The sequence below is a fragment of the Oncorhynchus nerka genome, linkage group LG10 (assembly GCF_034236695.1).
Source record: "Oncorhynchus nerka isolate Pitt River linkage group LG10, Oner_Uvic_2.0, whole genome shotgun sequence".
Classification (NCBI taxonomy): Eukaryota; Metazoa; Chordata; class Actinopteri; order Salmoniformes; family Salmonidae; genus Oncorhynchus; species Oncorhynchus nerka.
In genome coordinates, this window is record NC_088405.1 from 40406585 (window position 1) to 40419638 (window position 13054).

The 13054-nt window shown below is 41.8% G+C and overlaps 1 protein-coding gene across 1 annotated transcript in view; it reads left to right on the forward strand.

Annotated features, from left to right (window-relative positions):
* The window catches only part of ret (ret proto-oncogene receptor tyrosine kinase), a 31218-nt gene that overhangs the window by 16841 nt on the left and 1323 nt on the right, over nucleotides 1-13054 (forward strand). The window contains exons 2-19 of the mRNA XM_029669857.2: nucleotides 1442-1678; nucleotides 2137-2424; nucleotides 3392-3630; nucleotides 3727-3922; nucleotides 4124-4323; nucleotides 4612-4900; nucleotides 5798-5929; nucleotides 6129-6239; nucleotides 6369-6482; nucleotides 6704-6960; nucleotides 7113-7260; nucleotides 8151-8258; nucleotides 8613-8830; nucleotides 10416-10538; nucleotides 10701-10771; nucleotides 11189-11326; nucleotides 11574-11673; nucleotides 12233-12380. Of these exons, the coding sequence (XP_029525717.2) occupies nucleotides 1442-1678; nucleotides 2137-2424; nucleotides 3392-3630; nucleotides 3727-3922; nucleotides 4124-4323; nucleotides 4612-4900; nucleotides 5798-5929; nucleotides 6129-6239; nucleotides 6369-6482; nucleotides 6704-6960; nucleotides 7113-7260; nucleotides 8151-8258; nucleotides 8613-8830; nucleotides 10416-10538; nucleotides 10701-10771; nucleotides 11189-11326; nucleotides 11574-11673; nucleotides 12233-12380 (3117 nt within the window). The remainder of the gene's footprint in view (nucleotides 1-1441; nucleotides 1679-2136; nucleotides 2425-3391; nucleotides 3631-3726; nucleotides 3923-4123; nucleotides 4324-4611; nucleotides 4901-5797; nucleotides 5930-6128; nucleotides 6240-6368; nucleotides 6483-6703; nucleotides 6961-7112; nucleotides 7261-8150; nucleotides 8259-8612; nucleotides 8831-10415; nucleotides 10539-10700; nucleotides 10772-11188; nucleotides 11327-11573; nucleotides 11674-12232; nucleotides 12381-13054) is intronic.

Sequence of the window (13054 nt, forward strand, 5' to 3'; positions counted from 1 at the left end):
TTTGCCTCACAAACCTTCTTCCTCACTAGGACAAGATACACTTGCGTCCTCTACCACACACGTTGATCACTGTTTCAGTGGTTTTAAACTTTTGAGATATTGCCCTAATAAGTGACATACATTTTTACCCATTGCCTGATTTATGAAAGTCAACGACCATTTGTTTCTTGACATTAGTGATGGATGGATGACAAATGGATTTTATATGCGTGTTACCTCATTTTCAGGGCCGGGTTACCAAACAAGCATGCAGGTCAAGTGCCCTGGGGCCCCCAACCCCCCCCAAAAATAATCACACAAAATTACACACATTTTTTCCCCTATATTTTGGGGGTTGGGGGCCCTTCAGATAGTATATGAACATGTCATAAGCAATGGCAAAATGTGTAGGATAGCAGGAGATTAGCTTTAAAACTGCAACATTTTCTATCGACTTCATGGCAAAATGTAACGAGTAGCACGCGATGAGCAGCAAATGTTTCTCTCTGCCTCAATTTTGACACCTATCTTTTTGATAATAGTTTGTATTACTTGTTAAATTAAATCTCTTTCTTTGAGCAATTGTATTAGTAGACATATTTTGTTTGGAGCATACAATATAGCTCAGTATTTCAATTGTTTATTTTATACAGTCTTTTTTGCTTATTATTACCAAGGGTGCCAATCATTTTAGAGGTGACATGCATGTTAGCAGTAGCATATTACAATAAGCATATGACATCACGAATCGTGGTACCTATAATTCAACCCAACTAAAATGAAACATTATCCTGACAAAAACAAAACTGTTCAGTTACAGGTCTTGGCTGCATTTGGCAACGAATCTCCCTGTCTGTTTTTGGCAACAGTGCTTACTTTTTTTCTCTCTTCAATCGAACAGCATCTCAGTTACTTGCTACAGTACTGGGAATGTCAAAGACTGTGTCTTGATATTTCAGAGTGCATTGTGGTTATTCAGACTACATTCCCAGGTATGTAAATAGTATCTGGGTGGTTTGGTGATTCCATGTGATACGAAAGCAGCTAGCCAACCATGAAAAAAATAGTCTACTCTCGCTATGTCTAGGGGTTCTTGGCCTGTCTAGCTGATCTCGACTCTATAACATGTCTGCATTTAACGTGAAAGTAGGAGAAAGCTAACATGCATGTGCCTAGGAAGAAAGTGTACTCACCTGGGTCCAGGATGAGCTCTGTCCTGACTCTGTAGTTGTCCAGCCAAAGCAGTTCATAAATGTTCAGTTGTTGGTGACAAAAACAATAAGTAAAGCCATAACAAAAAGGTATTCAAACAAACACAGAAAGACCCCGTCAAGACCTCTCAGCACCTGCCCCAGTTGCTGCTGCCCCCTAGAGATGGGATGTGGAAGTGTGCTGTCTACCTGTGCGCCGAACCTCTAACTACCTCCATTCCTAACACATGGCCTTTCTCTTCTTTTTGCAGGGTCAGTCGGGCTCTACTTCCCCCAGAATCAGTACAAGGAGACTGTGTACGTCGGGCAGTCTGCAGGGACACCCGTGCTCCAGGTCCACGCCATGGTGGAGAGCGACTCTCAACGGCCCCACTTCTACCTGTGCTACCTGAGGCCTCCAACCTATGCCCCATGGTTCCACCTGGACGAGACTACAGGGATACTCTCCATGAATAAGACCCTGGAGTGGAGCGACTTTGACTCTGCATGTGAGTTTAATAGAGACAGAAGGTTGTGCGCCCGTATTGTTTTCCCATTGTTTGTGGGATATGTTGTGAAGTTGACCGTTCAATCTATTTACTTTGATATAGCAATTTCCAATTGCCCATTGAACAGAACACTCCAGTGTATTTCAAACATACAGTTATATTTAACATTGTAAAATGTGTGAGGGGAAGTTATTCAAGTTTGCTCAGCTTTCACGCTTTGTGCGTACTAATAACGTTGAGCTTCAAGGTGATACATCATGTTCAGGGATCTGCTTTCAGAATCTGGTTCTGACCATAACGATGAACTTAGCATTTAAGATGCTTTTGGGAAACCGGAGCCCAGGATAGTAATTGAATTGCATAGAAGCCCAGAAAGTGCCCAGTCATCAAGAAATAAATGCACTGTGGGAGATTTAAATGGGGCATTGTGTTACTATTTTGGTTCTCTTGCTGATCAGATAAGTTTTGGAAGCTGCCGCTGAGTGTCATTGCTGCGACCAGACCGTTGAAGAAGTTCCTCTGTGGCCTCGGCCACCCCACCGTACAAGTCAGCCTGACCTTCATCAATGACACGGCGCCACCGTGTGGCCAGACCAGACCAGAGCTGAAGAAACTGTGCTTCCCTGACAAAGACCTGAGCTCCCACATCAAGGAGAACAGGTTCCCCGGGGCCCTCCGCCAGCTCAGACAGCTCACCAGGCTTAACGTCTGCCCCAACTACACCATCTCCTACAGTGTAGAATCCGGTGAGGCTTGCTACACTCGCCTTCACCCACACTGTCTCTGTGCATCATATTATGAGAAGCATCAAATACTTTGCAGGTCTCTACACTGGCATACGACACACCCCCGTCTCTGTACTCCTGCACTTTGGATTTGAAATGATACAATGACTATGAGGTTAAAGTGCAGACTGTCAGCTTTAATTTGAGGGTATTTCCATGATATCGGGTGAACCGTTTTAGAAATTACAGCACTTTTTGTACATAGTCCCCCCCATTTTAGGGGAAGAAAGTATTGGGACAAAATCACTTATATGTGTGTTAAAGTAAGTCAAAAGTTTAGTATTTGGTCCCATATTCTTAGCATGCAAAGATTGCATCAAGCTTGTTACTGTTAATGTGGATGCTACCATAACTACGGACAAATGCCCAGCTATCAATTTCTCGCATGGAATAGCCTTCATTTCTCAGAACAAGAATAGGCTGACGATTTTCAGAATAAAGTTATTTGTTTCTGGCCATTTTGAGCCTGTAATCGAACCCACAAATGCTGATGCTCCAGATCCTCAACAAGTCTAAAGGACAGTTTTATTGCTTCTTTAACAGTATTCAGCTGTGCTAACATAATTGCAAAAGGGTTTTCTAATATCAATTAGCCTTTTAAAATGATTAACTTGGATTAGCTAACACAACGTGCCATTGGAACACAGGAGTGATGGTTGCTGATTATGGGCCTCTGTACACCTACGTAGATATTCCATTCAAAATCAGCCGTTTCCAGCAATAATAGTCATTTACAACATTAACAATGTCTACCCCACGTTCCCACTCTTATAGAATGCACGATATTAACTTCAATCTTTTTTTTTCTCAATTTTCTTTCTCATTGCTGTTCCAGTAGCTGGGTGAATAGGAAACTACAAAGTCTGGCAACATGAGACTAACATGATATGTTTACATCTCCTCTTCACGGTTTCCGGTTTGGCTCTAGATGTTCCGGCCCCATTCGCTGTGAATGAAAACACCACTGAGTTGGTAGTGACTGCTCCGTTGGACCGGGAGGAGAGCGAGACATACAGTCCCATGCTGATCTGCACAGTGCAGACTGACACAATGGTAGACACCTTTTTTGTTACACTGCATATCAACGTCTACGACGAGGACGACAATGCGCCGTATGTCAGTGGAACAGACACAGAGGACGTGGTGCTGGAATTTGATCGCAAGCAGGTGACTTTACTTTACTACCAAGGCTGTATATCGATTTATTGCTATACATGTATCATTGATACCACTGTTGTTCTTGTGTTCTTGTGTGTTTCTCAGGGAAGTTCTTTTGGCAACTTGGTTGTCTATGATAGAGACACAACACCCAGGTATCCAAAATCCCAGAGTCAGAATAGATTTGTCGGAAATATGATGACCAATGACTCATGGATAAATGAAATGTTCACCATAGAATACTCTTTCAAAGAAGAGAAGGCCATTTTTGGCAACGTCCGAGGCACTGTTCATGAGTTCCGTGAGTAGTCCAGATGAGTTGCACAATCCCTCTAAAGACTGGTTTCCCAGACACTGTGTAAGCCTTGTCGCTTTTCAGTCCAGGACTAGCCTTAATATGTGTCTGGGAAACCAGCCTGTTAATGTGACAAACGTCTACTAAATCTTTTGATCGATTCATTAAATAAACAGCCCCCCCTTCTACCCTTTGTGTGGCATGTAGGGCTTGCACTGAAGAAGAATTTGTCTGTAACGGAGAATAGGACCTTCCAGCTGGATTACCTGGTCAATGACACTACATACCCCGGTCCAGAGGGAACTGTGATGCTGCACTACAATATCACCATCTTACCTGTCCCCATTCTCTTCACCAATGTGACATACCTCTTCGCACTAACACGTAGAGCTAATGTCTACTCCCAGGTACCTATAGAGTTCACATACAGCCCTCTTTGCTTGAGAAGAGGGATACTGCTTATGAAATGCTTATGAAGCAGACCACTATTTTAAGATAATAGTATTCCGCTGTTCAAGAGTGATGTGATGAAATGCCATTAAAGCAGTCTGTGAGGTTACTTGGTTTATATGTCAGAGGTTAGCTCATCGGGGACCTATTTTTTCCCCCCCAGTAGGCTAAATGTAAGATCATGTGTCAATCTGATTAGAACTGTAGCATTTTCCCTGTATGATTCGTGTTCCTTCTCATTTCAGGTCGGTAGGATTTGTGTGGACAACAGCCTGAAGTTCCAGGGCATCAATGTTACATACCGGCTAGTAGTAGCAGAGAAGACAGGGAATATGTCCGACGACGTACAGTCATGCTACGCTGCGATTAGCATTGCACAGAGCCTCAAGGACATGGTGGGGTTGCTATATGTGAACGACACAGAGGCGCTTCGCAGGCCAGAGTGCCAGGACCTGCAGTATGTGGTTATTGCTCAAGAGCAACAGAATCTGCTGCAGGCTAGCACTCAGATCCTCGTTGTGCTCGATAGCGATAGTAAGTACATGAGATAATAAGTTCATTCCCAGCAATACTCCAGACTGATGCTGATTTGGCCACAGTGATTACCAATGAATGGGGTGTATGGCATTCATATTTGGAAGTCATCAGTTCAGTTATTTTGCCAGGCTCATGCCTCATTGTTAGAGACCTTAGGACTAGTGTAGTAGAGACATGTCAAATTATGTTAAATCTATCCATGTCCAAGACTCTGTCCATAGCTGTGTCCGTGTCCAAGACTCTATCCATAGCTTTGTCCGTGTCCAAGACTCTATCCATAGCTGTGTCCGTGTCCAAGACTCTATCCATAGCTTTGTCCGTGTCCAAGACTCTATCCATAGCTTTGTCCGTGTCCAAGACTCTGTCCATAGCTTTTTCCGTGTCCAAGACTCTATCCATAGCTTTGTCCGTGTCCAAGACTCTATCCATAGCTTTGTCCGTGTCCAAGACTCTATCCATAGCTTTGTCCGTGTCCAAGACTCTATCCATAGCTTTGTCCGTGTCCAAGACTCTATCCATAGCTTTGTCCGTGTCCAAGACTCTGTCCATAGCTTTGTCCGTGTCCAAGACTCTGTCCATAGCTTTGTCCGTGTTCAAGACTCTGTCCATAGCTTTGTCCGTGTTCAAGACTCTGTCCATAGCTTTGTCCGTGTCCAAGACTCTGTCCATAGCTTTGTCCGTGTTCAAGACTCTGTCCATAGCTTTGTCCGTGTCCAAGACTCTGTCCATAGCTTTGTCCGTGTCCAAGACTCTGTCCATAGCTTTGTCCGTGTCCAAGACTCTGTCCATATCTTTGTCCGTGTCCAAGACTCTTGTGATCTTGCTTGACAATCGCATAATAGCGAAGCATACCGTGAACATGTGTTTTGTCTTCATAAAGTTTGTGTTGTGTAGTTGATAAGCAGGGCCTAGAGGACCAGCAGTTCCTCTCCTGTGCAAAGGGAAGACAGCGTGGGGATTGTGAGACCATCAGAGGCCTGGGGGCAACCACAGGGAGGTGCCAATGGAGACAGGGCTCTGCAAAAGGTACCCACGCTGTTATTGACCAGATTACCTGTCATTGACCAGATTACCTGTCATTGACCAGGTAATCCAGCTGGAAGGTCCTATTCTCGGTTACAGACAAATTCTTCTTCATTGCAAGCCCTATATGCCGCATATTTAATGGAAACATATTTAATGGAAACAGGAAATGGTGCTATTATATTTTTCCTTTATCTTTCAGGAATATCAGAAAGTTATTCCACCTGCTCCCCTGACCTCCGCACGTGCCCTGATGGCTTTTGTGATGCAGTTGAAAGCAAAGACGCATCAATATGTCCTCAGGATTGTACAAGTGAGAAATGTCTTTTACGGCCATTTATATTTGGCTACCTTATTGATGTTCTTTATTTTTTTGATGGTATTTCAAGAGTTTTTAAAAATTGTTGAATTCAATAGATTTACACGTGTTTGTGTCTCTCAGTTGAACCCGTCATAGGTGGTCATGAGAAGGGCATCATGTCTGGCATTAGAGCTGGCCATGGAACCTGCTACTGCTACTCTGAAAAATGCTTCTGTGAGAAGGATGATATAGAGGGTGAGTTGTATCATTTCAAATCCTTTTTGTTCTACGTGTATTGACCCATATACTCCCCCCCCCCCCCCCAATAGGTAACGAAACAGCATTCCAAATGGAGATGTTTAAAGATATGATACTGTATGTCAATCAAAGGTGAAATTACATTTTGTCCGTGTTGTCAAAGGGTGGTTTCCATCGTGTTTTTTGTTCAGTGTCTCCTTCTACCCTGTCTGATGCAGAGGCCATGTGTGACGAGGTCTGCAAGACCATCATTGCCACTGCCGTGCTGCTCTCCTTCATCGTCTCCATTCTCCTGTCCTCCTACTTCATCCATCGTTACCACAAGAACTCCCCCAAGCCGCCCATCACCTCGGCTGAGATGACCTTCCGGCGGCCCGCACAATCTTACCCAATCAGCTACTCCGCTAACAACATGCGCCGTGGCTCGTTGGACTCCATGGAGAACCAAGTAGCCATTGACACCTTCAAAATACCTGTAAGGCCTTTCCTGAAAATGTTTGGAAAGTTTCCGGAATTTTGCAAACCCAGCTATAATAAATTGCCTTTTGAAATATCATGAGACCTGCAAATATATGTTGTATTAATAGAGATGTTTTTTTTTTATGTGTTGCTTAATTGTTTTAACAGGAGGATCCCAAATGGGAATTTCCACGCAAAAACCTGGTGCTGGGCAAAACGTTAGGAGAAGGGGAGTTTGGGAAGGTTGTCAAGGCGACTGCATTCCGTCTGAAAGGAAAGGCTGGTTACACCACAGTAGCTGTGAAAATGCTTAAAGGTAATGCTAACCGGACAAGGAGCAGACAATAGGAACAGTTATTGTAAGACTCATGCAGTGAGTGAGTCCCTAGGTGTCTGTATACTGAATATACAGTGGAAGTAGATTTTTATGATGTGAATTTTGGCCAGCCCATGACAGATATAAGGTGCAGGCAGTTCTGCTACCCTAGGCGAGACAAAATAAAATGCCCCCTCTTATCCTTGCAAGGTAGAATGGTAGCCTATAGTATACAGTGTCAGCTCGCAATTCATTTTCATGAAAGCCCATTCACAGAGGTGCAACTTTGGTTTTAGAAGTGGAGGGGACATGATTATTATTTATATATTTTTTTTATCCGGTATGAGAAACACTCCAAACGGAGGTGTCTGCATGGTCCTAAAGCACACCTTTGCCTTGTTTTGTATCACATTCCAATGATACAACTGGGGGGGACATAAATGCAATTTCAGAGTGTGGGGAGGACAGGGTATCCTAGTGGTTAGAGCGTTGGACTAGGAACCGGAAGGTTGCAAGTTCAAACCCCCGAGCTGACAAGGGACAAATCTGTCATTCTGCCCCTGAACAGGCAGTTAACCCACTGTTCCTAGGCCGTCATTGAAAATAAGAATTTGTTTTTAACTGACTTGCCTAGTTAAATAAAGTTGTAAAAAAAAAAATCCCCAGTGAAAGTTGCGCCCTTGCCCATCCATATGGTACAGTTTGTCAGTCCTGATTCCTGACTAAGACCTAAAACAGATCACTTTGGCTACACAAACTCTGAATATAAGATATCCAAGATTATTCAATCCCGCAAGTTTATTAAATACCACCCTCGTCAGTGTGTCCGCCTATAAGGTGATGTATTTTATGAAAGTATTTCATGAATCTCTCTTTTATTTTTGCAACAGACCACGCCTCACATAGTGAACTGCGGGACCTCCTGTCAGAATTCACCTTACTGAAGCAAGTCAACCATCCACACGTCATCAAGATGTACGGAGCCTGCAGCCAGGATGGTAAGGCTTCATACTGATCCACTCCGAGCACCGTTTGAGGGTATCAATATTGTTGATTGACTGTACCGTCAACAATGGAGATGTGTGATACATGAGAATCTTGTCTTCAGATCTTGTCCTTTATGGTAGCAGTGCCTCAGATACCCTGTCTGACCAAATGATGCTCAAAGTCATCACGAGATTGTGGTATAATAAATTGTGGACCCACTTGATCATATTAATGAAAACATGATGTCCTTGCAATGCTTAACCTTCCGGTGTTATACCTGGTATATGTGATGCATATTTAATTCAATCCTGCCAGATACTGTAAGCCTAAGTGTGTGTTCTGAAATGTTGTGTCTTTCCGTCTAGGTCCAATGTATCTGATTGTAGAATATGCCAAATATGGGTCACTGCGCAACTTCCTGCGTGAGAGCCGAAAGGTGGGACCCAGCTACATGTCAGGCAACGATGCCAACCGCAACTCGAGCTACCTGGAGAATCCAGATGAGAGGGCACTCACCATGGGCGACCTGATCTCTTTCACCTGGCAGATCTCCAGGGGCATGCAGTACCTGGCTGAAATGAAGGTGCCTGTCTAGCAATTACCGCTTTCAAAATATTCACCATGTGGCAAATCTTAACTTCCACCTAAGTCAAATTTCTCTCAGTCTCCCATTGCATGACTCAGTGAAAATTTGACTGAAGTGGAAGTAAGGATTTGCCTTTAGTATACCTTACCTTCAAAATTATTGGCACCCTTGATAAATACTTTATGAGCCAAAAAGACTGTATAACAAATACTAAACTATATTGTATGCTCTAAAAACTTAAATATTTATACTAATACAATTGTTTAGAGAAAGAGATTTTGTTTATCTCAAAATTATAGGTGTCAAAATGATTGGCATCCCTAAAGATTTTGATCTATAAAATCAAACAAAATTATACTCCTCTCACCATTACCAATTTCAAGGGAGATTAGCATGTCTTGGGGGGGATGTGCTCTTTGTGCCTCTGTAACTTTCTCACTCATCATTATTCACGATTCATTTAGGATTATCTGTAATCATGGTAGTATCCACATTTATGTAGAAGTGTTCAGAAACATTTGATTCTTATCTACAATAAAAAGTGACTCCAAAATGACACAATACATGATTTACCATGAATCTCTATTGGACACAAAATAATCAAACACAACTAAAACAAACTGCTTGATGTACTCAATGCGTGCCAGGAATATGGGACCAAATATTACATTTGGTTTGATTTTATTGATAAGAATCTTCCCGGTTAACAACAAATGTTCATACAACTTTAGAGAACGTTCCCTTAAGAGTCTCATTAGGTCATTAACTAATGTTTTCATAGGAATATTTCAGTGATGTGACTGTTTCAAAGAGCCCATTCCCTTAACCCTTTACACTAGTAGGAATAGGTTTATATGGATATGGTTACATTTGAATGTTTCTATGAAATGCATAAGCATAGTAGCAATTGAAAGGGAACAGTTTGGAGATTGTGGAAAAATTATTAGACCAACGTTGAGGACACAGCAGTTCACTTAACACAAGACTTAATCCAAACATTACACTGTTGATTTTATGTGCATTTCACATTTACTGTACTTTTCGCCGCGTTTGTTGATAACGAAATCTGAAAATACAATGTAGAAAATAGTTTAAAAGAAGAAAAACCATGGAATGAGTAGGTGTGTCCAAACTTTTGACTGGTACTGTACATGATTACATTGTGCATTTTCATTTATACAGTCATTATTATTCACCTGGGATTTGAATTTAACCTCTTGGTTCATGGCATTCTGATCTTCCTGTTTTGGGTTTGTTCTTTGTTCTGGGTAAAGTTCTGGTTATTGTTCTCCTAACTCTAATGCCAAAACATGCTAAAGATAAAATAAATATTACTTGTTAAACAAAATCCCTTTCTCTAATCAATTGCATTAGTATAAAGTAACATACATTTCACATTTTTTGGAGCATATAAATTGCTCAGTATTTTTTTTTTACTAATATTTTTGGTCAATTCATTAAGGCTACCAACATTTTTGGAACCCACTGTATGTATGAATCCCATGATAAACCTAGCTCAATGTCAATGTGACTCCATATTTTGTAAAGGACGGAGCTTGAATTGACTTTTATCCTCCAATAGCTTGTTCACAGGGACCTCGCTGCAAGAAATGTCCTAGTTGCGGAGGGCCGTAAAATGAAGATTTCTGACTTTGGTTTGTCCCGGGACGTGTATGAGGAAGACTCATATGTGAAGAGGAGCAAGGTAGGGAACCCACATGTCAAATACCCAAGTACTTTTAAAAATGACTAAATTTGAGTGTTTTCTGAAATTGTCGATTAGTTTGTTATCGATTGTAGTAAGGATTTCTTTCACAGAACTGAAATCACAATGTCCATTCTCTTATTCTTTTGCCTCTCTTTTCAGGGTCGAATCCCAGTGAAATGGATGGCAATAGAATCCTTGTTTGATCACATTTACACAACACAAAGTGACGTGTGAGTACCTTGCGCAAACAACTTAAAACACCTGTGATACATATCCATAACCAACAATATTTGCATGATCAAAAAATATACTAAATTGCACAACTGAATGCATTCGACCGAAATGTGTCTTCCACATTTAACCCAAACCCTCTGAATCAGACAGGTGCTGGGGGCTGCCTTAATTAACGTCATTGGCACCCAGGGAGCAGTTGTTGGGGGTTAATTGCCTTGCTCAACGGCAGAGTGGAAGATTTATCCACCTTGCCAGCTCAGTGACTTGAACCAGCTGCCTTTCGGTTACTGGCCCAATCCCCTTAACCGCTAGGCTACCTACCGCCTCGGATAAACTATACAGCAAACAGTCACTGTTTCACCCATGCATTAGACTGTGGTGCTATTAATGTGGTGTCCTCTGCCTCCTGCCAGCTGGTCCTTTGGTGTGCTGTTGTGGGAGATTGTGACACTGGGTGGAAACCCGTACCCAGGCATCGCCCCTGAACGCCTCTTTAACCTCCTCAAGACTGGCTACAGGATGGAGAAACCAGAAAACTGTACTGAGGAAATGTACGTGTGCCACTTTACTTTACCCCAGCGTCATTGTAACCACAGTAAAACTCACTGTTACTCTATTACACTGTGATGGTGATGACATCCATGACATGACAAGCCGGCAGCAAACCCACACTTATTCATTCTAATGATCTATTGTAAATTGCAGGTGAACCATCCCGTTCATTTCTTTTCACGGTGAATCGTGTGTTACGTGTTGTTGCTTCTGACCATTAAGTGTTGTATGAATGTGTTTCTGCAGGTATAATCTGATGCTTCGATGCTGGAAACAGGAGTCAAACAAAAGGCCCATATTCATAGACATCAGCAAAGAGCTGGAGAAGATGATGGTGAAAAACCGGGTAGGATCAAGCAAAAACAACCAACACTCTTTCTCTGTCTAATGCGGTCGTTACACTGCTCACTGGTAGTTACAGTACGCAACGTCATAAATGGAGTAAACCGCAAATGGCCAGTCTCGTGTCCAGCAATAAGTATAACCAATGTCAGGTGACCATCCCCAAAATATGGCCCTGGGCAACATTTGCAAAACGTATAATTACAATAGATAGCAGTTGGTCTTGTGTTGAGGTAAAGAGGCCAAATATAGTGCCATTTTTAGGATGCCAAATACAGTGCAAAAATATGATTCATATGTTTAGGATTTGAAACAGAGTACTTTTAATACTTTTTATCTCACACAAAAGTAGGAAATGTATTGCTCTAATATATTCGGTTTCCTATCAGATGTTTGTCATTGGATCTCTTATGCCAGTTAGCTACAATCGTAACCATATGGGAGGTTAAGCTAGGTCTTAACTGCATGGTAGGACATGACTGTATTATGACAGCATTAGCAGTATGCTCCACCTTCCTGTCGTTAGTGATTAGCCTAATCAGGTGTTCCTCTCCTGTTATCAGGATTACCTGGACCTGGCAGCGTCTACGCCAGCCGACGCCCTACTGTACGACGACGCCCTCTCCGAAGAGGACACACCCCTAGTGGACAGCAATAATGCCCCTCTCCCTCGAACCATTCCCTCCACATGGATTGAAAACAAGCTCTATGGTAGAATTTCCCATGCATTTACTCGATTTTAGTGACAGGACACATAAAGCTCTGTTTTTGACATGCTGTGATTGGCTTCCTGTAGTGTGTGACTGTGATCTAGGCATGCTTCATGAAAAAGTCTCCCATTTCTTAGGAAATGAGAGTCAGTGGGAAAGGAGAATCTTGTGTCTGATGATCACTATTTGGACCTGCTTCTGATGTACATTCAACCTGACCAAAATATTGACACATTTGTAAATAGTAAACATTTCCATAATTCCCTTATATGACATATTGTAATCCACATTCAATCCTACGTATTGATTTTATATTAGGAAACATACGTTTTGGACGACATAAACATTTTCAAAACACATTCCAACACCCGCAATTTTTTATTAATTTGGAAAATACTGTTAAAAAACAGTTTAACATTTGAAACAGGGCCTTGCTGAATCAATCATTATCTATTACATTTGGATTCCAGACTGTCTTAAGTTATCTGAATTGTTTGTGTGTATATAGGCTACCTATTAAGCATAATGTAAGCGTACAGTAAGTCTTTTGAAATCAACTTTTGGCTAACATTGATAAACAATACTTTGTAAAAGTATTTTCATAAGAAATTCCCAAACAAATCCTATAGATCCTAAGCACTTCCAGTTGATAGTTCATAAAAGTATTTAGCAATA